The following is a 26605-nucleotide window of genomic DNA, read 5'->3' as shown; positions in this document are numbered from 1 at the left end:
TTGTCCTTTTGTTGATGCTCCGCAATTCCTGGTTTCTTTCCATGACGGTGCACATTGTCATTAGACAGCCATTAAAGGTTATGATCTGCGAAGAAACCTTTTGCTCATCCAAAGTAGAAACAAACCAGTCAGGCTGACAGTAAAAAAGCGCAGTGAAGGGGTTCATCTTTGCAGGCAAGTGAATATTTGTTATTAATGGCGATCACTAAAACACCTGATTTTTTTTTTTGCTGGCAACCAGTGTCACCTCTGGGAAAGTATTTCCTTCGAGTGAATCTTCCAGTTCCTGTGATGAATATGAAAAGAAAGTCCAACGTCCAAGAAATTTATACTTTTGTGCTGGAGTTCCGTTGCCGGACAGTTTTGGCAGTTCTACCAAAGTTTTACTTCCTCTTAACTCATTCACGACCAGTCAGGTTAAAATGGAGCTTCTATAGCCGTCAATGGTAGTGAATGAGTTAAGGGGGCTCATATTTGTCATATTTGCCTGCTGGGACTGGAAAGTCCTCCGAACGGCAGTTGGTCCAAACACAGTCGAGGGTAGAGTTGCTTGGAATTGATTTCTCCAGGCCTTTTATAGCCCCGTGCCCACGGGCCAGTGCCCACCCACTGTCATTGACAGGCAGCATCCCAAACAATGGACCCCGTCAGGCCCTTGAAAGACAGATTAACTCCCCTGACCCGACTGTTTGGGACTTGGCAGGCCTGGGCACGGCGCACGAGCAGAAGACCTTAATTGGACAAGGCGCGAGCGGCGGTGCCGGGGGGGGCGATGGGGAGGGTTGGCGTCAGTCGCCGCTCTCAGCCCTGTTTAGTTTTCATCAGAGTGACGCGAGCAGGAGTTACAAGCTGCTAGGAAAGCCCAAAGTGACGCTCAATATATATATTTTTAAACTTTCCACTTACTCTTAAGATACTTCCATCCTGAGATTGGATTCGATCTAGCTGAAAACAAAATCAAGCAATTAGATCCTCACGGCCCACTTGTCCGGAGGCAGCCAGCCAAATAGGAAGTAGGAAAGGATTAGACGTTTTTTTTGGCAGCTTCGGAATTCGCCTTTTCCTCTCCGTTTTGATTCACTTCCTTCGGTACAAGACCAAAATAAAGCCTCTGTCACTCAGGGGTATGGCTTTCAAAGTCATTGTAAGCCTTTAATCACATTGCGGTACCGGTTACAATCATGCAAATATGAGTCTTGCCTGTACTTATGGAAACTATCAGGGCACCGACGTAGATCACTTTGTGTCCTAACGAGTCCAGAACACAATGTCACGATATTCTTTTGTCTAATTACAGATCGGTCTTTGTCCCTATGAAAGGCCTTCAAGCGGGGCACCTGATTTGAGTCGGTCGGCGTAAAGAACAACCTGATGAAATCATAGATGAGGAAAAAGCTGGTTGACATCTGCGACGCATCTTCGACTTTGCTTTTAGATGTTAACAGGTGCAGCGGTCTAAAGACGAGAAGGGGGAGGGGCTTAAGGGTGTGTCGTCAACAGGATGCGCAGCCGCCACAGTTTGCGTCACGGGACAGGAACTCCCACCGGTCGGTACTGTCTTGTCACGCACCATCCAATCTTTGCTCCTTGGACCTTTTTTCAGAAAGCCCCCGAATAGTTCGACGGGTCACTATGTACAATTAGATGACTGTACCGCCGCGTGCCTTCCTCCTCCTCCTCCTCAATGTCACATAAATCAAAACATAGCACAGATCCCCTCCAGCTGTCTCGGTTGAACGCTATAGCTTTCTGCTTCATGTTTACGGGGGAATCTTAACAAGCCGGCAAACGTTAAAGATAATGAGACGTTGCGTGGTGGATGCGGCCAGCTGTACGTTTGAATGCGTGTCCGCAAAGCGCCTGTTGACACGCCGCCAGTTTCCACGGCTGAAGGCGTTTTTTTTTTTTTTTCTTTCTCAGCACGTCCCCTTTAATCAGACGGCGGTGTTAAAAAGCTGACATTCGAAACGAGGCCCGGCGCTAATGAGGGCGAGTCCGAGGAACCCCAGATGACGGCAATATGTGTTTATCACATGAGCAAACAAACAAGCCGTCTCTATTTACAGCCCGCGAGTTGGAGGTTAAAAGCCATGTGTGCCTTACCGCGCTTTGGAAATTAATGAGGCTTAAGCTAGCTAGGACGCGCAGTCGCTTCGATATTCGCCGTTTCTACATAGCGCTCGGGCCGTTTACCGTGGAGAAGCCAAAGGTTGAGTGAGGTGCAGGAATGCTCGAATCCCGAACAAGAGGCACGAGTCGATGAAAGTGAAGAGGCCCCCCCACCACTTTTTGTGGTCTGTTTATTTTAGTTTCCATGTAGCCCGACGTGCGGTTAGCCGATAGCGCTCAGCGTGTTGACAGGCCCAGGTGGCGGTATATCTATCTCCTCTCCCATAGGGGATGTGTTTAAGCATGGGTGTGATTGTACCTCTGCATGCTGGGAGGGCAGAAGGTGTTTGACCCCGCCCCCCCCTACTACCACCCCTCTTATCTCCAGCGCCCCGGAGTGTTTGTTTTCTCAGTCGCGGCGCTGGAGTCACGTGAACCCCGGTCGGTATCTTTCATTTGAACATCCCTCCACTTACGCACACATCAACTTGGGTAGTATCGCGCCCGAGCATGTGGAACAAATAATAAAGCCCGTGTTATTGATTCCAGGAGTTGACTGGAAAACTGCAAATAGACACGTTTTTGTTTTGTCGAACACTAAAAATATCGTATCTCGCTGCCTGTTCTTGAACCCACATTTGATATTTCAAATGTAGTTGGACGTAACGGCCAAGTACAAAGGTGCTGACTCGCCCTTCACGCTTTGTGTAGATAGAAGAAAACCTCCGATCTGCTTTGCTCGTGTTGACTTTGGATCTGGTCTCTGGTATTAAATAAAGACAATCAGCGCTATGTTAGCGAGACGGCTTCTTGATCGTGCGACTACCTGGCTCCCTCTCGGCAAGCCACATCCGTTTTAACGCCTCGATCGTTTTCTTCACATCGGCGGAAACCCGTCTGAGCGACCCACCGTGATGGGAGCTCGTCAAAGGCGGCTTTCCAGACAGTCCTGAGTGGTTGAACGCCAGCCAAGTCAGCCCCGATCCCTGCGGCACCGCAGGCGGTGCTACAGAGAGCCAGAGTTGGACGCCTGCCATTCATTTACGTGCTGTCCTGTTGTTTTAGGCCTGTCACCATCGCCTCTGGTGCATGATTGGAAACACGTTGGAGCTCGTGCTACTCCAAGTCCATATCAGGGTCTTCTCAGAGATTCTTGATGGTGGTATGACTTGGATGCAGCAGGGTTAGGTTTAGGGATAGGGTTAGGTTTAGGGTAAAGTCAGTATATCATTGTGCTGATTCTACTTCCAGTACCTAGTGAGACCAAGTGAGATCCAGTTGTGTTCAGGAAAACACGAGGACAACGCGCCCTGTGAGGTGGTTTTACAGAGTGCCGCCTCGGAGGAGTTCGTGTCCCCTTGAACCTCTCCGGCCGACTTTGCGGTACGCTGCTGACAGTGCGATTGAGCCAGTGTGTGTGTGAGAAAGGGAGAGATGAAGGCGAGGGTGGAGAGTTGCTTGTGGGAGGAGAAGGAGGAGGGGGTGAATTGGAGGAAGAAGGAGTAGCCTTCTCAGTTTCTGTATGTCCTGCTCGCTCTGGGCTGCAGAGTGAGCGCAGTTGCTTTCCTCTCACTCTGAGAGGCAACTGCTCCTTTTTTTTTTTTTTTTTTTTTTTTTTACTTTCGTTTTATTTCGTTTTCTCGATTGTGGTTTCTTCAATTCCCCTCCGTCACGGGACCCGGCGTGTCCCAGTCTTTTATTATTGTTTTGGAAACGGAGGCAAGTATACCATGCCGGTAGTTGGCGTCGCCTCCAAGCTCAGGCAACCCTCCACGGTGAAGCCGGTCCACACGGCGCTCCCCATCCCGAGCGCTATCCGGGCCGCAGCCTCTCACGGCTACATGGCCCGGCAGCAGGAGCTCAAGGCGAGCGAGGGCGTCCCAGCGCTCTCCTGCCAGCTGTCCGTCAAATCAGAGTACCAATCTGCGAGGACACCTGAGGGAAAGTCCAAGGCGGAAACTGAGGAGAGCAGGATCTGCAAGGTTGGTTTACACAAAGAGTTTTTCTTATTGGGTTGAGCAGGTGCATGTGAGGCTTTGGTGTGGGTGATGACTCACTACGTTTTGTTTTGATGAGGACGGGATTACCTCATCGGTATCTGTGTCGTTTGCAGGAACTAGTCGAGATCATTAGGATCATTTATTTACCTGACACGGCCAAATGGTGGTTGCTATCGACCCAGAGAGTGTTTTCCCTTGCTTTGCTTTCTCAAGCTCTGGCAGAAGAGGCGTGGTCACTTTTCAAAAATCCCCGCCAAGAGCTGCACCGCGTCACAAGCTGTCAGAGTTCCCAATCTGGCCGGTCCATGCGTCCTCTTCCTTTCAACGTCCGGTAGCAAACAAAAGCAGCAGAGCTTACTCGTGACTCAGAGGAAACGTGGGCTGGAGACATCAAAGCTTGGGTCCGAACTCCCCTGGCTTGCTTCTAAATCCTCACAGCATGGCCGTGACTGACTCGGAGACTTTCGGGGCCCCAGTGAATTGCTCCATTCGAGTTCGGAAACGGTTTCCCCTTCTGTTTTTGGTTTCATATATTTCACAGATACCGGAAAAAGTTGTAGCAATGTTGGCTTCGGGAAGACGTGCACCTGAACCAACTGAAAGGACAAGTCGGTTCATCGAAGAGGGTTGCAATTAAACTGTCACATGTGAGCTGGATTTCGCAATCCTCGTGTTGAGTGACAGCTCAACCCTTAGATTTCTAGAAGGGCCTTCAGGTGGGTGTTTATTAAATGCCGGCGATGGACGAGTGTGTATTTCCTGTTTTGATGACTTCTACAACCCGTTTGGGGCGGCAAACCAGATGGTCCTGAATGACTGTTTACATTTTTCGGGGAGTGTTTGTTGATTTTGTACACCACCTGCATTCTTTAACACGCTTCCTTGTTAAGTCCTCGTATGAGTTTGGCTTGTCAAAGGCTCCTGAGAGAAGGAGATGAGAACAAGGGCTGACGTAGGCTCCTCCTGGTGTATTCTCCCCTCTGACAGCTCAAATTAGTCTCTAGCCTCTGGCGTTACGCGATGACGAGTCGGAATGAAGAGCGGATCTGAGTTGACTGTGCTTTCAATGGAGTGTGAGTGCCACCACTCCTGATCGGGGTTGATCTTCCGCATCGCTGTCAGAATTAATACCGGTATTTAATCAATTTGCACTTTTCAACTTTCCCGGTGAGCGCGTCTTCAATGCCAAAGGTTGCGATTTTCCATTTGGCATAGAATCTCATCCCGGATCGTTGTTAAGTACGAAAAGTATGTTGGCAAGTGCCAGATGCACTCACCCACTCACTTCAAAGCTTCCTGTTGATTATTTCTTGTAAGCTCCCAAGGGCGGAAAGCATATGCAAAAAGTCTGCTGCATCACTTTTTGAGATAGCGGGATGGGAAACGATTGTGACTCAGGATGACGTGTTCGATCTAAACATCCCGCGAGGTATAATACTGATGAAATATGACTTATATATTTGATAAACTATAAAGCAGACCCACAACTGTATGTATTCTACTGAGACTCAATGATTTTGTCAAATTTACTCTCAGCAGACAAGCAATCAGATGTTCGTATAGACCAAATCGTAAATCACCAAATCCAAAGCCCGTAGCCAAATCAAGTATTTATTCAAGCAACGTCTTTAAAATGAATTCCACCCGTCTAATGGGTATTTATTAGCCCCCGTTGGAATGCTTTAAGTATTTGTGGATTTGAGCGCTATTCAATTTATGCGTATGGGTCGTGTCAAGAAATTTTGCACGGTAGTTGAAGCAACAGACAACGGATGACTGTTTAAAGAAAACAACCCGTGATAGATTTATTGAATCCATCATGCCAACATTCAAAGCGTCTCCTCTGGCTCGGTTGGGTCCTGTCTGTTCTGACACTGCTGAAATAACAGCGGCAGCCGGAGAGGAGAAGGAGGGGTGGGCAGGATGGGAACTTAATATGTCATGGGTGGTCTGTGTTGGAAGCTGGATCTGGAACACAAATCACGGGGAAGGAGTGAGCGGCGTTCTGGTTGGACTTCAAACCGGCGAGATTAGGGAAGGCTCTGGAATGCCACGCCGGTCTTGCGTTGGGCTAATCGGAAGTCAGTCATCTTGTGACCCCATAGGTCAAAAAGGGGGAAATATTGGTCCAAATATTATCCTTTCCGATGCTTTTACGACCAGCATAAAGACGGTATTTGATTTCTCGGCCGTGCGTGGTGACCTCGGTGTTTAAATCTTGGAGTGAGAACGCACAGAATTGTTTACAGTCCGACCACAGCAGTTCAAAACACCCGCAAATGAAGACAAAAAGAGACTTGCTGCCAAAACGTTTCGAGGAAAAATCCTTGACGGTGCTTTTTTTTGTTTATCCGGCTGATTAATGTGCTTGAAAGTGCCTTCAATGACGGGTTTTCTCGTCGTTGGGATGTAAAGCATTGAGGACCACGTCCATTTATTTATTCCTTCACTCATGTCCATCAACACTGTCTTTGCTGTTGTCTTATTTTCATTCCTTTCACCGTTCCGCCATTTTTTTTTCCCACTCCGTCTCCTGTCAGTCTTTTTCCGAAGTTTTTCTTTGTGTCTTCGGCAAACAGGAGACGGACTTTATTCCACTCCCTGATATTTTTCCTCGTGACCTTTACCTGTACACCGCATTTGTCATATCTACCGATTGCCCTTCCGCTTCTTTTTTGAGCCAGATCCGATTGCGAGAAGCGCAAACACACACCTGGCCCAGTTCTGTCACTCCATCTGTCAACTGTTTTCTTCTGGATGAACCAGTCACCTTTTCTCTGTCATTGCCTTTTGTCTGGTTTCAAAGTTGAACCGTTTGGAATTTCCGACCAATAAATAGAACACAAAACCGCTCTTGCATGCAAACGCTTCGATGTAAAGCGAGCTGCGGTGGCCTGGCGGGTGGCGGTTTCTTCCCGCACGGCTTTTATACTCATCTTAAATGTTTTTTCCCGTTTCAAATGACATTTAGACACATCACTACTCCCAAACAACAAATACGATCTTATTTAACTTTTTCGATCCAAGATCGTTGCGACTTTCCAGTCTGGGATCAGAAGAAGTCACGTCAATCTTGGACTTGGCTCTTCCTGGGTGGTTTAAAACATATCCCAGTGTGTGGTTAAGGGTTGTAAGTTTGTGAGTGGAACATTTTCAGTCTCTTCAAGTCGAGGGGGGGGGACAAGAAGAGCAAAAGATGCAACATGGCTATATTGCTTCCTCTGCTTTTCCAGCGCATTAACCTTGCCCATAAAAAATATCAAACAAGCTGCCAGCCCTTGAGAGTCTCTCTTGGAGGGTTCCTCCCTTGGCCTCTTCCACATGGCCAATGAAGTTCTGCTGAATTTGTTTTTGTCTCCTGACACATAAACGTGTGGAATTTGGCTTTATTTACTGGCTGATGTTTTTGCGTTATTGTCACATGAAAGTTTACTTTCGACATCCTGTGAGGTATTCCGGAGCCCACTTTTGTTTTTTCCTTCAACCTCTTGGATTTGTCATTGAAGGCTTTGTACCGTCTCATACTTCCAAAGATGAATTTTATGTATCATTTGAACTATAAATTTCTCTTATAAAATATTCCTGCCAAAGGAAAGACGACCTTCTTTTGTAAGGTCAGCGCCTCTGTGTCGGTCCAGAATCTCATTCCCCGTTGACGTCTTTTCTCGTCAATGGTAGTGAATGAGTTAATGGGAGCTGGACTAACACACTTATAAGTCGACGACAAGAGTTTGCTTGTATCTCCCAGAATTCAGTTCCTGACTGAGCTTGTCCAACTCAAGTCAGCTGCCCACAGATGAAACCAAAGAGGCCTTTGTATCACTCAACTGCAACTTCCCATTGCAGACATTTTCAAGACTGAAATATGAAGCCCTTCGATCTGCCAGAGTATGTCGAACATCTGTTTCTGCTTTTGTTTGATAGCGTGTCAATAGACTGGATTTGAAATTTGATTTCAACACTATCCATATTCTTGACATCTTCTAATCCATCCATCAAGACATTTATTGTACGACTTATTCAGTTCTGGGTCATCTGGACTTGCCATGGGATGTGACCCAAACTACTAAAGGTTCTTCTGGTCTAGTCTTTGTGTTCGTTCTGCTGTCCTCATTCAGGACTCTTAGGGGAAGCCTGCGGCGTTCTCAAAAATAAGACGCCTAGTGAAAGTAGTAGCAAGTTTCTTGAATCGTTTAGTCCATGTGCATTGGTAGGAGTTAACTCGCCTCCGGATTGAAAGCAGATGCAGGCACCTCATTCAGGTTTCAAGCCGTAATCGCCCTCAGCATCTGGCTGCCTCCTTTTCGCCTGGCGGTGGTGGGAAACGCTCAATGGAAGCTCGGAAGGGGGGGGGGGGGGCGCCGAGGTCAACGGGGGAAGGAAATCAGAAGGGCCGGGAAGGAAAAGTGGGAGTGGAGAAATCTTAATAGTGGTGTCAATGGCATTAGGTACAGAAATATTTCTCTGCAGGTTGCAGTCAAAGAAAGGAAGTGAACCGAGGGTGGAGTTCTAAAATCGTGCCAAGAAAATTCTGTGGGAGTTGGACAAAGCAGGTTTGTATCATTGACATGACATAAATTCAAACCTACCGTTTGATTAAAATCCTTCCCATCCTATCGATTCGACCGTTCACGACGAGTAGATTTAATCACGTCGCCTCTTCTTCCCCGGACTTCGAGATTGGCTGATATTCATTTCCGCTAGCCTGACAGAGTCCATTAGTCTATGGTGGGAGGCTTAGAGTTACAGTGTCTAGGGGGTAAGAATCCTTTGGCACAGGCAGCAATATGGCGTTAGTGTTATACAATAGGCCAGACCACGACAGGAGGGGGAGGGGGGGAGGGGTTACCATTGGGCTGTGAGTATTAAAAGTGTGGGAAAGATAAAACGCCTGGACAGTCTGCTTGAATACTGAGGAAGAGATTGACCTGATTCTCAGCCACGTCTGTACCAGGGAAGGGTGACTGGAAATTGACTGTGGTCGGTTGCTCACACCTACGGCATGTCCTTCATCAGGTTGCTGGACTTTACCTGGCAACTATTCGCAATGCCGCTCACGGGACTCGCAAACTGTCTCCTGGTCAATCCCATAAATCATTTCCAAGGTAGACTCGAGAGAGGAAGAAAGGGTCGAGAGGTCCATTCCCACAACCCGCAAAACTCCACATGTTGATGGATATCTGGAGAACGTTGGCGGTGGCCACACACTCTCAAAAAGTAGGTTGCAAGAAGACTGATGGTCTTTCTCGTTCTGGATAAGTTTTGGGTGTGCTCTAAAATGATTTGATTCTAAAAATGTCATTTGCTGTTTTTTTGGCTGTGAATCTTTGAAGGTGTTTATTTATATTTCTTTAAGTGATAAGCATCAGATGATCGTCCAATGGAACGTTTTAGCCTCGATGAGTCACTTTTATATAAAAGGTGGCCGAAAAGTGGATCTATTTTCCGTCGCCGTTCGCAATTCCTCCCAGCTGAAACAGCAGTTACGACTCATTTACCGCAATCCGTCTGTCCTCAGCACAGGACACTTTGGCCCAATATTCTGGGCCGGGAGCATTAGCCGCTCGATGTTTTCCTTGGAAGTGGCACCAGGTCCGGCGAGCGTTGGCGTCCACGTCAAGTGCTTCGCTAACTTCGTCAAAGTTGGACTGCCGAGGTACCGCTTGACACGTGCGGTCGTTTCAAGCGCCGGGCGCGGAGGTCAGGAGAGGTGTAATTACGGAGAAATATTTGCCCGTATTTGTTGATGTTGAGTGACACGCGGAATTACGGCCGTCTTTCGTCAACGCCGCTGAATTAAATTTAGCTTCCATCTGCTTCAACTGTCGGCGATCAAGGCGAAACAACGATTTTCGGGGAATACTCCGTTAGACCAACAAATCTACCAAGAGTGCAGTAAAGTTATTATTTAGAGTATAAACACTCAACTAAATCTGCCCCATAGGTGTTGAATTGGGACCTCATAAAACTACAGGCCAGGATTTTAATTCCCCCCACATGGACTCGAGTTTTAGTGGGTCATTCCGTTGTAGTTTTCACGGTGGGAGGTCAGAACGTTGTGGTCGTAACGATGCATAGAAAAATAGCTTGGATGAGATGCAGAGGTTTTTTTTTTTTTTTAGGAAATATTAGGAACATTGAATGAAATATATACAGCGAGGGAAGGCCGCAATGTACCACATTGCTGAAAGAATGAGCGACGGAGCATGACCAAATACAACTTTGGAGATCTGGCTTCACTCACACTCTGTACACTGCGTGACGTTTCCAATGCATGCTCAGCAGATGTTGCGCAATCCTCTTTTGTATATATTCAAACACATGCCGTTCCGACGAGTGTGCATCATAAAAAAAACAAAAAAGTCCAAACATTCATGATATATACAGACCAGAGAAAGGAATTATTTGGAAAATATTGACTGGAAGGGGCGAATTATGATGGTTGAGGTCAGAGGTTACGGGTAGGAGTTAGAAGCCATTATTGGATTCTGTCTTGTTACTTGTGTCTTGAAATTATCTCGCATCTGGAAGCTCTGGGGGACACTTTTAGTGGCGTTGGCTCCGCTTTGAGGTCACCAGGTCTCGTCTTGACATCTCGGCACGCAACTAAAACCGGTCTGTTCGTTTACACGAGGTTGTAAAAGGCAGATTAGACCGAAAAGACAGCTCGGCAAATTCGAAGCACACCGAGATAGCTCCCGTTGCTTTATTGCTGCTGACGTTTGCAAAAAAAAAAAAAAAAAGGCTTGGTTGACTTCATAATAATTTGATGTTATTTAATTTTTCGCATCTGTCAGTAATGGAAAGAAGTGTGGCTGTGGCTAGAAAAGAGAACAATTTAAGAGACTGTTGTGTGATTTGTAGTTGTCAACTGTGCATGTGTGTGTGGTGTCATAGTGCGTCTGCTTGAGTTTTAAAAAAAAAAAAAAAAAAAAAAAGATCTGGGATGCAACTTGAGTTTATGGGCTTCGATTCCTCATCCAGAACTCTCCGAAGACATTTCCGAGAAAACGTCTGGAGGTGTATTTCAAAGACAGCTGGGGAATGTGTGCGACTGGCACACACACCTTCGGGACATCAAGGTGTGTGAAAGGAGATACGCCACCAAGTCAAAAAAAAGCAGTTATGATGATAGACGTGAAATACATATGTCACTTCGATGAGCGTGAACAGACAAAATACGATTTTCTTTGGGTTATTTACGGTAAAACTGACAACGTTGACTTCCTTTGATGCGCCTTGTTGACCGCATCGTCACGGACCCCTTGACGTCACTCGAAACGTTCCTTCCACTCCGCACGGCAACCTAAATAAACAAACACAAAATAGACGGCCTTTGTCAGGGTTGAATGCAATTAAAGTACAATTTCCCCTCATCGGGTCCAGGATGTGGCTTTGGTTCGCCGCATCCGTAGAGGTTTCATTCGAGACCTTCAGGAATCCTGATGATCTGGAATGACATTCGAGCAAAGTCTTGGTTGTATCTCGCGACGGTTTCATCTTGAAGCTGAAAACTTTGTCACGACTACCTTTGAGTTCTTCCATTTTATCAAAAGGTAGCATGTCTGGAAAGCCGCTCGGGATCCGTCTCACCTAAATATCTGCAATCCATTAGCGGCCTGTAACAGCGATCGAACGTAAACACGAGTCCTATCTCCCCCGAGCGATGCCGTTTATCTCTCCCGCTCTGTCTCATCTCCTGCAGCTAAAAAAAATAGCGGGAAGCAAATCATGATTGCGAGACTGGTTTCAAGGAGATAAGATAAAAACCATAAAACACCCACTAAACAGATGCCGACAGGAGGGATGCCTGTTGGTTTGGACCAACCAAAATATCGGGAAAAGAAATTATAATTAGGGATCTAGGTTGTAAATTTTCAATATGCCTTAGGACAACCTTATCTAAGATGACCTTATCTGAGCCTTTAACGACATTCTCAAGATGCGCTTCTTCCAATCTCTGGCCTGTTGCGATTCTCTGAAAAAAAAGAGGAGGAGAAGGAAGATGGTGCTCCAGGGAGAAAAAGCAGTTGACACGCTTTGGAGTTCATGAGAACGGAAAGAGGAGAGAGGATGGGCAAAGATCAGACCGCTAACTAGCCAAAGTGTTTTTGTGAGTTAGAGCTAATTCATCTTCATGATGATGGTTTGAAACCTCCACAGGAGTGAGAAGAATGAACAGAGAGCAAGTTATAGTTTTCTTCATTTTTATCGAATTGAAACTTTCTAGATTTTTGGGTCAGATAATGTTAGCTAAAAACAGTCCGCTCGCGCATCTGCTCTCATTTCCTGCTCGACGAAGGATCGAGAGAGATGACTGGTCACTCGGGCCCCGGGAAGGAAGCGAGCGCTATCAGGCGGATATTGAGAGCGGGATGCTGCGCCGAGCGACTTGGGATCGCCTCCCCCGCTCTGGGGTTACCTTGGTGACAAGCCATGCTAATCCACTGACACGCTCGCTAGCAGATTGCTATCGCGCTCGATTCAATTAGCCGGGTCTGGTTGAGAGGAGATAAATGGCCTTTGGTATGACTCTGATATCCTAATGAGAGGGGATATGTTTGATTCTGTTTCGAAGTCGCGATACAAGATAAGAGATAGCTTATCGGTGACATTGGAGGGAAGGAGATTAGCCTCCTAGCGTTAGCGGAAATGTAACATGATAGCATTGCTTAATGAAGCGCAACAAATGTGCTTACGGCTTTGTTAAATATTCAAAGGAAGGAGAAGAAAATGGGAATCAATACGGTTCAACCTCATTCTTCCTGACAGTCTGTCACACACGCACAGCTTGTTCGCCGCTTTTTAATTCCCTTTGACAATTACACGCCGACATCCCCGTTCATCTTTTATACGCTCATTGTGTTTACAGGCAGCCGTAATCTTGTTTTCCAGCCGCCGCAATTTGCGCGCCGACTCCTCTCGCACTGTCGAGGTTCCGTTATGACTGCTGTCGGCGAAAAGGAGACTGCGTGGTCCGCTTGGAGTTCCTCCAGGTGGATTTCTTCAGGAGATCTCAATCCTGGTTTTAAAGGGTTTGATTTTTGATACCGGTTTTTCGGTACTTTGCGGTGATCTCGCTTAATGCCTTGATCGCTACTATTGATTGACTCTCGACAGGTAGTTATCTTGAAATCCCCATAAGAGAAACTCTTGGCTGAAGGCTGTAAAATATTTTCTTTTTTCACCCTATCCACCTTCGTTTGCATTGAACACGTCGATTATCGATCGAGGTTTCGTCTCGATGCGCAGGGCCTCACATTAGCCTCTAAAAGTCCTTTGCAAGAGTCAGCACCCCTCAACCCCCCCCTCAGTCGCCCCGGGGGGCTTTACGGACCTAATGGTCCGAGTCGTCTTTTGAAGTGCTTCGCTGTTGCGCAACTTTTTACGACATTCTGTCACATTCCTGCAGGGAGGAAGGAGGCGGGGCTTCACGTAAGGCGAGGCACCTTTTGCACTCTCCGCATCACCGCTAGTTTGTTTAACAAACCGTCGAGGTCAGAAGGTCGCGGCGCTTTGGCGGGTGGAAGCTACAGATAGTGAGTTAAGCTCGACATACATCGCAACTCACTTCCGTGGAGTCTAATTGAACTTTCAGGTAAATTTGTGTGAGTTAGCATAGCTATACTCAGCGCTAATTAGAGAGTATCGATCGACCCTGCTGCTGAAGATTTCAATTTAAGGTGCGTTTGTCACCTCCGGGAACTGCCCAGATAAGGAGCAGTAAAGCCCGGCTTGTGTTTACTGAAGGTCAGCGAGTGTATTTACCTGAGCGGCCCTCAGGTCGCTGCGTCCGTGGGAAACCATCGCTAGATCGACATTGCGGAGGCGACATGCATTCCTCACCGAGGCTCAAGCGCAGTTAAATGTTTGCGATCAAGATGATTGGAACGTGGTATATAACGGAACTGGCCTGTTGAGTCGCTGGAATGAGATTTTTTTATAAGACGGGGCTCCAGAAATTGGTGAAAAGTTGAGAGACGGCACTGGATGGTGAAAATGAATCACAGTGTTTGGGTTATTTCGTTACATTCGCTAAAGAAAGTCATCTGAAAGCCATGTGGAGAACTCTGGGCTTTAGAAATAATTAAGGGGTTGCCCTTAAAATGAAAAAGAAGTAGTATTTTCCCAAAACGCAGTCATATATTTTATCCCGACAAATCATGCCACCGCTATTTCTGTTAGCTTGTCACATGGATGATGGATAGAATGGAAAAGTGGAGAAAAAAAAAAAAAAAGAAGCAGATGTACTAGGAAAAAAGCCGCACTAAAGGATTTTTCCTTCTGAGCTAATTGTGAAATGGAACGGCGTTCCAAATAAATGTCAGTCTTTTCAGTAAATTAGCGTTGTTTCTTTAACTATTAGCGAGCGCTTCCATTAAGCTAACCGCTATTATCGGCAATCCTCACGTATCGAAAACTATCGTGATGTGAACTCTCCAGCGTTTCATTCGGGGAAATCCAAACCGCCTGTTGATTTACTAGGTAAGGGCGCCTTTGAGTACCTCGTCGAACCCCACCCACCATATTGAAAAGCACTTACGATCACGCCGCGGCCTCCGAGGAGACGCATATGTTTATACGTTGATTCTGCAGCTGCTGTGCGGGGGAGCTCGGGGGGGGGTCGGGTCGCCATTCTGAATCCATCCGTGAATATACGACTCGCTATCTCTTCCAAGAGGTTTGTCTAACTGTGTTATATTGGGATGGTAAATCCAAATCACAACCCGGCTCAGGTGTTGAGTTCTTTGCTGGGATAGTTGGGCCGAAGGGATCGGAAAGAAATTGTAGATGGTAAGACTTCAATCCACAACCCAACAATAAAACGTGATTTCATTGAGACAAAGGCCAGACAGAACCATTCTTTGGGTTCTTTTCTAAGCTGGGGGGGATTCCTTTCCGGTAAATTTTTGATTTCAAACAAGCCTGGCTCGTCTTTCGCAAGCCACTTGGCAATGTGCTTCTGGTGCGCCGCTAATCGAATCACGCTCTTCGTGCATGTCCGATGGATCCTGATCTGCAGTGTGTCAACTTGTGCCACATGATGAGTAATACATTTTCAGAATTTTTCTTTTCTGCAATATCCTCGCCGGATTAGAATCTGATCGGATGTTCCGTGATCTGTTTTTGTTGCGCTACTCCGTTGATTGACATCTTCGGCGGACATTTGTGAGGCCTCACTTGACACTAATTTACACTAACAGTCTACAAAAAAAAGCATTTATAAGTGGTGGAAATATTTCCATAGAACTTGAAAGGTGTAAATGTGGCAATCCAACCTTGTCTTCTTAGCCCCGCCCACTTTTTCGATTGGCATCAAGGACTTCTGTGTCATATTGACACAGATGGATTTACATTGAGGTCAGTCTCACATATACAGATGTCCCTTTTGCGGGATCCTAATAGCGGATTTTGGAGCATTATTATTGGCCCAGAACACGACGGCGGTGGTCAACATATTCCGAGCCCACTTCCAACGTTCCCATTTGAAGGCTTAATTTAGCAGAATTAGTTCGGAGTCATTGGAAGGGACCCACGTGAGGGGACGTGTGATTCCCAAACTTTTTTTCACTTTGGTCTGCCTGTGGTTGTGAACCTGCTGTCATTCTCGTTCCATTAGGAAGGGGTCATTAATAACGCTGTCAGCCGGTGGGTTCACGTAACCCGATATGACTTATTGCTCACCGTGCGCTCTGGAGTGTAGAAAGCTACACTTGTGTAATTAGGCACGCTAATGGAGCCTTTGAACGGACGCGGAAGGGAAAGGATGCTGTTAACACTTGACTTAAAGAAGACGTATGGGGCATTTTTCACCATTCAAAATGGCTGACAGGTGATTCAATGTCAGCAGGTCAAATGGAATGGAAATTTTGCAGGTTTAATCATTCCAAAAAAAAAATACTCTCCTTCTCTTTTAGTCCCAGCAATGTTTTAAAAACATTGATTGAGAGACATGTTAGCGCTATACCGCTGTATATCAATTAATTAATTAATTGCGGGACTAATACAACAAAAAATGCAAGGTGAATATTCAAAGGGAATTTTTTTTTAAATTATATTTTGACTGTGGGGCCTGATTTACTTGCCGCTCTCTGGTTACCTCTTGCCTCGTTTTCTGCCCTTGAAAACACACACACACACACACACACACACTCCTTTTTCCGTTGGATTTGTTTTCGTAGCTGCTGCACTGGAAGCGAAGGGTCTCACGTGGAGCCGGACCTCCCCCTGCCCCCTCCCATCCCCTTTGTGACTCCTTGTGTCAACTTCTATACTCGCAGGGGTGTCAAACTCATTTTGGTCGTGGGCCTCATCATAGTCATAGTTTCCCTCAAAGACTAGTAAAAATTGTTTAAATATTTTAAAAAGATAAATGGTAATAAAAAATTGCTAGCAATTACTCTATTTTTAAAATTGTATTTATATCATATTATTTATTATATTATTATTTATTTTAAAAAAAATTTAAGGCAATTTGTAATTTTAGTAATGACACAGTCGTTTCCCTCAAAGACTAGTAAAAATTGTTCAAATACTTTAAAAAGACAAATGGTAATAAAAAATTGCTTGCAATTACTCTATTTTTAAAATGGTATTTATATTATATTATATTCTTTATTATATTATTATTTATTTTATTTATTTAAATCTATTTTATTTTAAGGCAATTTGTAATTTTAGTAATGACACAAAGTCGATGGCCACGTAAAATGATGTGGCGGGCCGTATCTGGCCCCCGTACCTCAGGTTTGCCACCTATGATCGATAGCGACCTGGAAGTGACAGTGTTTGTGTGTTTCCTGTTTCCATCCTACATACATCTGTCAAAGCGAGCCCATTTGCCACTCTGAGGAAATCCTGACGAAAAGCCGGCGACGTTGCACTTGCGCTAGTGACATCTGGATATGATGGCCACCATTCCAAAAGTCCATCATAACAATCTTTAATTGTAATTCATTGGAGTAGCACGTGTGGAGGTAAAGATCCATCAAAAGCAACACTGACACGCGCGGCAAATATGTGTGACTCACAGTCTGCTGGCGAGTGAAAGTGGGGGAAGACATCCAAGCCGGGCTGCGAGGGAAAACCACATTCCCTGGACTCTCTGTGACTCAGCAGTCGTCACACGTGAGTCAGCGGCGAGTCAGATGTTTAGCACATCCGCACGGAGCCACTTTACAGTAAATATCTGGCTGACTTATTTAACCTGTTGCTGGGAGTCATTAATGGTTGCATAAGATGGACTCTTACTGGAAGCCGGGTGGCATCAGGAGCTTAGAAAGCACGGCAGGTATTGTTTTTCCACTTTTGAGTCCGTGCGAGCGTCATCACGTCAGTATGTGCCGTTGGACCCGATTTATGAAGGGAAAATTCTCTGCATGGTCTAAATGCATCTCTGACTTTCTGAATCAAATCATGTTTGCACTACAGAAGGAAGCTCTGCTGACGCCCTGGAATTGGTCGACAGGACTATTAGTCCTCTCACCACCGAAGGTCACGGCCCCAATTTCCCCTGATTTGCTCGCACTCAGCAATACACACACCGCTCGCCTAATAAATTCAAAGCTGTGCAGACTGTGTGTAGCCGGGCACACTGCAGTTTCCGAAGATGATGGAATCAATGCAACCTGTCATGTGATGTACCGTGACAGTATGGTAAAATATTTTTTTTCGTTTGAATCCACGTGGTCTCATAATGTGTGATTCAATAGTGGGTTCAATGGTCCTTGAATGAACCATTAGCTTGTAAATATTGGAAGTGATTTCATTTGAATGGCAGCTGGTTTCATAGCAGGATCGGTGCAGTACAGCCCCCTGCTGGTGACTCTGAGTAATGCACGGAAAAGTGCTGCAGCGATGCTTGGTGCAAGATGTGCTTTCGTATTGTGAAGTTGAATCTGATTCAGGTGCCGGTGTGTGTGACAAATCCAGTCGTGACTCACACTTTTTTTTTTTGTCAACGACACGCTAGCCCGCGCACATCTGTTGGCTGTGAATTTGCTTCGGAGTTTTCTCACCACGACAGGCTACTAATGACATGGTAGCTGGCTGATTTATTTGCGTGTTTGTTAGTGGGAGGAGGCGAGTCGGAAGAAAGAGTGATTACAAAGAGTTGCGAGACATCCGAGAATAGACAAAGGCCCCGAGACACTCACGACCATCTTGAGGCTAAAAAGCTAGACGCAAGACGCACGCTATTCTCCCTCCCTGACATCTGAACAACAGCTCCTGTAAATTGTGCAAGTGAAGCCCAATTATCATTCCAGAATGACCTACAATCATTTAAAAAAAAAAATTGTTTCACCCCTCCTAAATCCTTTCAACACAGTTATTAAAACGAAGAGGCCAAGCGTGCGTGCTATAAGCGATGTAACTCTCCCGGTCCATGAAAAATTGACGTTCAAAACAAAAGAGAAATAAATATTGTATATTTAAACAGTAAATATATCCGACCAAGCGAACAAAATCCACTAGCTCAATGCTAACATATAATGTGAAACACCATAGACAGGGATATTAGCATTGATGTTACAGTACTTCAAAACCTTCAAAAAGTCTGCAACATAAATGCTGACATGCAAAGATCACATCACAAAGTCACAAATGCCTTCTTGGCGACCAACAAAATACATTTGGACCGATTCATCATTTCTGAACTTTACATCACCGTCACTCCGTCTCTGTGAACTAACAACCAACCATCCATCATTATCGGAAGCTTCTAAAGACTAACCTCATCTATAATTCCACGTCTGCTTTCTATTAATCGCGCCCTGAAATTCAAAAATGGGCTTTCTCTGCGAGTGACATAATATGTCCGATAACGGCCTCTGTGATTATTTATTCAAATCGGGATTTTAAGAGTAGTCCGAGTTGGTTGGAATAAACCGACCAATCAGATGACAGAAAATTGATGACATCATCGAAGGCCAACACAATCTGACTGGTTAACTAATACAGTTGAAATTATTCAGGCGAGTGATTCTGAAGTCACTGGACAAATTCGATTACCATGGCAACACATGCTAGACTGAAATCTGATTGGACCCAAAAATAACATCCACATAGATGCTTTTTCTTGTGCGTTCAAAAAACATCTCGCAGGCCTGCGTATAATTATGTCATTTTCGACTCAGCACTTATGCGAAAGCGACAAAGTGGCTTGGCGGACGACAAAACGATGACTGAACGTCTTGGCGGTTTAAATCTATTCTCCGATCTTTGCGGTGATGTCACATTAGGGGATTGGCTTGAAAGCGGAATAAGATCGGTAACGCAAGATATTTTTAAAGTCAAATAATCTGTCAAGTATTTGAGTCGCATTTTCAAGTTAGCTAGTGTTTGTGACATGTCAGCAAATTGAATAAACTCACTCGGGGGATGGTGAGTTTTGCCATTTCGCCCGTTTATGAACAATATTTATTTTGTCTGCTGATGCGTTTAATTTGCGTTTTATCGCTGTGTGCGTAGCTGACTTATCGGCTTTGTAAATACAGCTGGACAGTCCCCGACAGAATTTTTTTTGCCGTGATTGACAGTCGGCATGGCAACAACCCTGATTTAAGTTTGCTTTAAGCGTCACCGTTATTTCCTCACGGCGAGTCCGCCAGGGGAAACTTTGAGACTCGCCGCTTGGGCGAACACTGGAAGGCCGCCCGTAGGAAGGGCCCCTCACCTGATTCCTCTCTCGGGACACGGTAATGACAGTTTTGGAGAAAATCGAGATGCATCAGACTTGCCGCTCAAAGTCCATGCGGTCAAAATGGCTTCCAGGTGTGCGGCGCGTCCGCAGACAAAAGCCATATGCAATTTTGTCAGGAATCTGTTTCCAGTGGCTTGCTGGATCCTTACCGAAAGCCATCATGACACTAGCCGCGGTCGTCATGGAAATAAAAGCCGTAACCACCATTGGCCTCTGGGCTAATTTCAGCGGTACAAGAAATAGGGAGTGTAAAGTGGCAACGGGGCTGTCACTGAAAAGTACCGTATTTTCCGCACTATAAGGCGCACCTAAAAACCTCCAATTTTCTCAGTGCGCCTTATAATCCGGTGCGCCTTATATATGGACCAATGTTAAACCACTACGGCAGGTGTGTCCAAATGTATGGACTTATATATGGACAAAATTTTACAATGGGCCATTCATTGAAGGTGCGCCTTATAATCCGGTGCGCCTTATAGTGCGGGAAATACGATAATTTTTGTGCTCAGGCCATAACCAAGTCTAATATAAAAAAAAATGAATGAACTACGTTGAAATGAGGGACTTGTCTAATAGAAAAAAAATGCTTTACTGCCATCTTGTGGCATGTCTAGGCAATTACAAACCCAGACTAGCTTTCCCATCCCGTCACATGCATTTCCCGTCCCTGCATTCTGCTCATCACTTATTCTGTGAATGGAGCTTTATGTCGCATTTAATCACCTTGAAGACTCACATGAGAGCGCAACCCGTGCCAAGTTTTCGAGCCATCGTAACCATGGGAGGACTTGTTTAGGACAGCCTTACACCGCTGCGAGCGATTATACATACGTGCTCGATCCCCCCCTCGACTGCCGTTAAACTTAATTTATTCGACGGGGTTGGACCGGCGCCATGATTAAAGAGCCTAATCATTGGCTGATGCTGCATTGATGCATACGTGAATGGGATGCGGTCCTCTCCTCCGGTCTGGCTCTTCCCCCTAGAGGTTGCGGGGTGACACTGCGGCTTCTGTCAATAATATCCGCGCCGATGTAATCACCGCATTGTGATCAGGATCGCCGAGGGCGGGTTAGCTCCTCGGAGAGAAGAGCCGCTCTGGATGTCTCACGCCGAAGGGCGACTCAACAACGAAGGTAAATATGAGGCAGGAGGAGGAGGAGGACTTTTTGTGGTGCGTGTTTCATGCTCGCTCGCGTGATGTCAGCATCTCAGGAGACGGTTTGGAAATAAAAGAAGAGCCAAGCGGGTTGAACTCTTCCTCACTGTCGCTGAGGAGTCGTAAATGTAGTGCAGCCTGATGCTTTGGGGAGGGGGGGCTTGCGAATCTCCCCACTTAACTTGAACGCATCACTTCGCCACTTCAATTGAGGCAATAAATGTAACGTTGCCGTGCAGCACACTGGGGTGAGAAAAGGGTATTTTCTGAACGATGGAGGGATGGATGACGTTGAACTTCTTTTCTTGGCCACTCTTGTGTATTGCCCAACGGACAGGCAGCTGTTGGCGTCAGTCCGTTGTCGGGCCGACAAAGTGTCTCTTATCGCTCGCTTTATGGACCCCAGTGAAAGATTAAGAGACTGCTAAGAGGTCTGGGTTGATGGAACACTGGAAACATACAAGGTCATGCTCCTTTTATATCTTAGATTGAAATCAATGACTCCGTTTATACACCCCTCGCTTGTGTGTTTCCTCAGCATGAGAGTTAAAGTCAATAAATGGAATCGATTATTAAAAAAAAAAGGAAAGTGAAATTGGGTCATGTTGTAAAATATTAATAGCAAATGACTAAATGGTCACAGTTCTTTATTGGGCAGTAATTGAGATGAAAAGAGCAACAGTTGAGTCATTGTGCTCGCCTCGTAACGACTCACTCCGGGCTTGTAAAATATGCAAAACAACAGCTTCGCCACGTCAAATATGCTTTTTAAGTCTTTGCTTTAGCGTGGATGTGCACAAAATCTTATTTTATGGTGTGTGTTTATAGATTTACACAGACTGGGCTAATCACTACCTGGCTAAGTCGGGCTGTCCGCGGCTCATCAAGGACCTGAGCCAGGACGTCACCGATGGAGTCCTGCTGGCGCAGATCATCCAGATAATAGGTACATGATCATTTTCCAAATTAATTCATTTATTGATCTGCCATTGTTTTTTTTTTTAAATCTTAAAAACAGCAATATTGCATGCAGGTACTTTTTTTCCATTATTTATTAGAGTTACAAATGAAAAAAAAAGGTGCATGACCTTTTTTGTGCCTCTTCATTTCGTCTCCTCATGCAGACTATTTCTTCTCCATTACCTCTCATTACCGATGCTGTCCATCCTCCTAAATCTGTCGTTTGTACTTTCTTGCGCTCGCTCACACACACACATGCTCTCTCTTTTTCTCTCCCTCTCCGCCGGATTGAAACTTTACCCTCCCCGCTTGCCCCGAAACAGACAATGAGGCCACGCTCTGGCCTGTCAGTAATTCTCCGGCAGCAGCTGACGAATTAGGCAGCTTTGCTTCCCAGACGCCTCGTGCACACACACACACACACACACATCCGACGCTCCTACACATGCTGCATGCACCTCATCCAGAGGTTTTGTGGACGGATAGTAAACTTGGTGTCCTCTCTCCTGCAGCCAATGAGAAGGTGGAGGATATCAATGGGAGCCCCCGGAGTCAAACCCAAATGGTGAGTCTAATTTTTTTTTTATCTTGTAAGTTTTATATTTATATTATTCGCAACCTCATGAATTTTTTTTATTTATTTTTTTATAAATAAGTCACCCTAGAGAAGTCCAAATTGATGGATTTAATTTAAAGCCTCAGAACATCTAAGGAGAAACTTTGGGATTGGCTCCAAAAGGAGCGTGCTGATTGATTTTCACACTTTTTGGTGCCATTTCTCAGCTGTTTTGACTCACTCCTCCAGTCCAGCTGTGGTGGAAGTCGACTTAGGAAATGGTGCTAAAAGAACCAGGAAGGAAGAGGGAAGGTGACACTTGAGAGTCAGGTGGCAAAGCGGGTTTCCTGGAGATAAACTCCAAAAGCTATGAAGGACCTAGCATACTTGGAATGTGGAATTAGGTGTCAAATTATTATGGACTGTGTCAATTGTATGTCCTAGCGTGATGCTTGTGTGTGTGTGTGTGTTTGTGTGCGTGCAGCGTTACTCTTTGTCCTCCTCACTTACTAAGCCAACTGATCCCCCTCCACCTGCTCCGAGGAACAGCTTGGGAACTTGCTTCCATAGTGGGGCCTGAAAAAAAGCGTCGACACGCAAGGAAACAAAGCCAAAACGCTTTTTTGGATGTTTGACGGCTATTCTCGTCATTGGTAGTGAATGAGTTGATTTGCGGTGAGAAATGACAGTCTTGAAATCGTGAAGCCCTTTTTTGGTCTAAGTGGGAGGTCTCCGCAGGTGTGGGGAGAGATTGGCGGCCAACTAAGCAGCTGCGTGAGCACATCAATGTCACGGGAGAATTTTTGTCGGAATTCCCTGCGAGGAGCGAATGGTTATTGAGTATAATGTTTGCTAGGCAAAAAGAGCCTTATTCAGCATTGGGTAGAAAATATTAAAAATCTCGCAACACTAATCCGCCTCATTATAGACTGACATCGTTAGCGAGGCACGCAAGCGCTTCTCCCGGAATACAGATGAGTGTGCACTTTCGTTTTCTCGGGTTTCCTTTTGTTTTTCGAGCCGTCTCAGCTAAAAACAACACGTCACCTCGTAAATGATGAATAATAAAGTGATGCGGCAGAAGCCCGCCGCCGATCGTTTTTAGGAGAAATTCGATGTAACAACTCTCCGCTTTATATGCACGTCTGCCGGATTTATAGCGTGTCGCCGATCATATTAAAAGTAATCATCCTGGCCAAGCCTTGGTGAACTCAAGAGCTCTAAACTTTTTAATAATGTGATTCAATGAGTCCAAACAAAAAAATGAACCCGTTGACATCAGAACGGCATCGGCTACTATTTGGCCTCGGCAGCAGGTTTGCAGGGCGGCTTTTGCGGTCTAATTGAGTCTAGTGTTTCTTTGAGACTGCAAAAAAAAAAAAAAAGCCCACCGGTCTCATCTGGACCCCATCTGCGCTCCGCCACCGACATGAGGACAAATGGCACCGACTTATTCTTCGCCAGCCAGATGTTTCATCACTATCGCTCCTCATTAATAACCTCGGCAACCAATTGATCATGTTCCTAATTTGATGCCGTGGTTTTAGCAGGCGACTGTCACGGAGTCCCCGGGTTGTTTACAACAGCGTGGAAAATGGATGATGGGAACTCGGGGAACATCCCCGATTTCGTTTTTGAGGGGCGAGGCAGATGGCCGGTTGAACCGAAAACTGTTCAGGGAGTCTGTAAGGTGATCATCACGTAGCCAGAAAGCCCATAAGTCAATATCGACTTGTCATATGACGCAAGTTCAAATCTGCCAGATGTTTGAGGTAGCAAATAAACTTTCATTTAAGGGGAAAAATAAAGTCCTCTGATCCGCTGCTTAGTTTGTTTCCACGTGCTGCTTCAGCAAAGAAGCCCTGAAAGCGACACCGCACCACACTCAAAAGTAACCGTATACTCTTAAGCCTGGAGGAAAGTTGCAAAAATTGCAAACAACTTGTAATATTTCAGGAGTGCCGTTAAGTTTGGTCTTGTTGTCCCAAGCCCAAAGGCGAAGAGCAATGGAACATTCCGATGTGTTGTCATCTCGTATTGTCGCCCTTTAGTCCCTTTTAATCCGCCATCCGTCTTCACCAATGGCGGCGTGCTAGCTCACAGCCAAGCCACCCTGATATTTGTTTTCCACCTCCGTTCCTTTAGTCAACTACCCCCCTCACCCCCCACCTCCCATCCACATTGGTCTCACCCGCCGTCATTACTCACCGCTTCAACAAAAAAGGCGCTTGTCATCCGCAAACGTGCACTGTGTATTCTGCGAGTCAAAGGTCACGAGTGCGGCCGGGTTCGCTTTTCACACTCCCACCCTAAAAATGCAGTCGAGACCGCCGGGCCGGGTGAATTTGCGCATGTCGGGCCGTCACTCAATGACAACACAATGCTCTTATTTGGCCTTTTATCATCATTATTATTATATTATTTTATTTATTTTGGCGTTTTGTTTCTGTTAGTGTGTCCTAAGAACTAGCAAGTACGTATATTTAAATGTACGAAAGTATGGGGGGGGAAAAATGCTAACTTTGTAGCATTTAGCCTAGTAGCTAGCACTAGGTTCTATATGTCGTAATGTTATTGGTGTTGCTTTGAAAGAAGGGACACAATAACAAATGCCATCACATGGTCTCAAACTGTTTCAAACCACATCAGTCCCAAGATTAAAAAAAAAAAGAAAGATGAATAGATGTTTGACTGCCTTACACATGTGGACATAAAGCTTGCCTGCGAGGCAGATGCTTATAAAGCCACATGGGCAGACTCCAAGTTTTATGGCATAGGAACAGAAGCCAATATATATAATCAAGACATTCAGTTGCCGTGCACTTTTCTTCCGATCGTACATCACGTGGCCTTTTAAAAAACGGACAGAACTTGAGCGTTTCTTTACCCAAACTCGTTAACAACTCGCATGACATTAGCGCTCGATATATTAGCACAGAACTAGCATACCCAGCAGGAGCCCATGTGTCGCCTTAAAATGACAAATCAATCCCCTTTTTTTTTTTTTTTTGCTTACGCATGATTGGAGATGACTGGTAGCACCAAATTGAATGGTTTCCACTTCGTGTCACCAATTTGTTTTTCTCCACTCAGCTGGTCCGCGTGATATTTTGATTTGCGGTGTGGAAAGCCATTATCACCCCATGTTAACATCTTCTGCCTTTTTTTATTCCGCTATCCTTCTCAGCAATTTTTTTCTCCACACGATGCTAGTTGCACGCGTGCCTTTATTTTCCTGTTGGAATTTATACATCAGCGCCTCATCAAAATCTCCAACTTGCTGATAAAGGCTGTTAGGTGCCAGCTTTGCGGAGGAAAAACTAAATGACAACAGTTGCTTGCGAAGCTGGTGGAGGATGCCACAAAAGCCAAAAGTGCCCACCAAACTAGCAATTAGACCTCACCAGATCCCTGTGGAAAATGAATGCCCCAGATGTCATCGACACCTTCATTATTATTAAGCTTTGTGTGCGTCATTTTAATGGTTTTATTGGAAAACCTCAGGATTTTTTGGAACTATTTGCACCAATTCCAAAAAATACAGATAAGGAGTCTCTTGAACTGTTTCGAACCAAACTTGAAACTAACAAAAATATGGTCACTAAATAGTTAATTCTAATGACGAGTGAATGCGGCGTGGTAATACAAGCAAGAGCACAAAGGACACATATGTTTGCGTGTGCGAGCAACATGTGCGGAAAAAATATGGAAGCCCACATGTGAGGGTGTTTTAAGTCGCGTGCTGTGTCGTGCAGATGGAGGAATTATTTGTGTGACTTGCGGTTGTGCCAGAAAACAGAAAAGCACTTGAGATGTTAGCACCCAAAACCACAAATATTTGCAATACTTTACGCCAGGATTTCCCTGTGAAAATATATAAAGAATAAAATAAGAAATTATAAAAAAGAAATTAAATAGAAAAAAATTCAAAAAAGCTTGCTCGCTCGGGGTAGCGCAATTATTTTTAATTACCGTATTTTCCGCACTATAAGGCGCACCGGATTATAAGGCGCACCTTCAATGAATAAAACTTTGCCCATATATAAGGCGCACTGGATTTTAAGGCGCATAGAATAAATAATTTAACGTTGCTCAAACGTTAATGTAATCACAATATA

General features: G+C 45.3%; 1 protein-coding gene and 1 long non-coding RNA gene across 17 annotated transcripts in view; one reads left to right on the top strand and one right to left on the bottom strand.

The window, feature by feature from the left end:
* The window catches only part of nav3 (neuron navigator 3), a 101808-nt gene that overhangs the window by 37525 nt on the left and 37678 nt on the right, over nucleotides 1–26605 (top strand). For 13 of the 16 annotated variants that reach the window (XM_037243848.1, XM_037243843.1, XM_037243851.1 and 10 more), the window contains exons 1-3: nucleotides 3804–4091; nucleotides 21800–21917; nucleotides 22444–22496. In XM_037243848.1, coding sequence (XP_037099743.1) covers nucleotides 3840–4091; nucleotides 21800–21917; nucleotides 22444–22496 — 423 coding nt within the window. In that variant the 5' untranslated portion in view covers nucleotides 3804–3839. Of the gene's footprint in view, nucleotides 1–3803; nucleotides 4092–4988; nucleotides 5243–21799; nucleotides 21918–22443; nucleotides 22497–26605 lie in introns of those variants that run through there. The other 3 variants (XM_037243846.1, XM_037243845.1, XM_037243849.1) reach the window with 2 other exon arrangements.
* Nucleotides 3702–4967, bottom strand: LOC119117525. Its single transcript, XR_005096541.1, has 2 exons — nucleotides 4257–4967; nucleotides 3702–4044 (listed from the first exon to the last, which is right to left on the bottom strand). It is a non-coding gene; the product is annotated as an uncharacterized LOC119117525 (long non-coding RNA).

Source organism: Syngnathus acus, chromosome 23, assembly GCF_901709675.1.
Source record: "Syngnathus acus chromosome 23, fSynAcu1.2, whole genome shotgun sequence".
Classification (NCBI taxonomy): Eukaryota; Metazoa; Chordata; class Actinopteri; order Syngnathiformes; family Syngnathidae; genus Syngnathus; species Syngnathus acus.
Note: the sequence above shows the minus strand (reverse complement) of the source record. Positions and strands in the feature narration are given on the sequence as shown.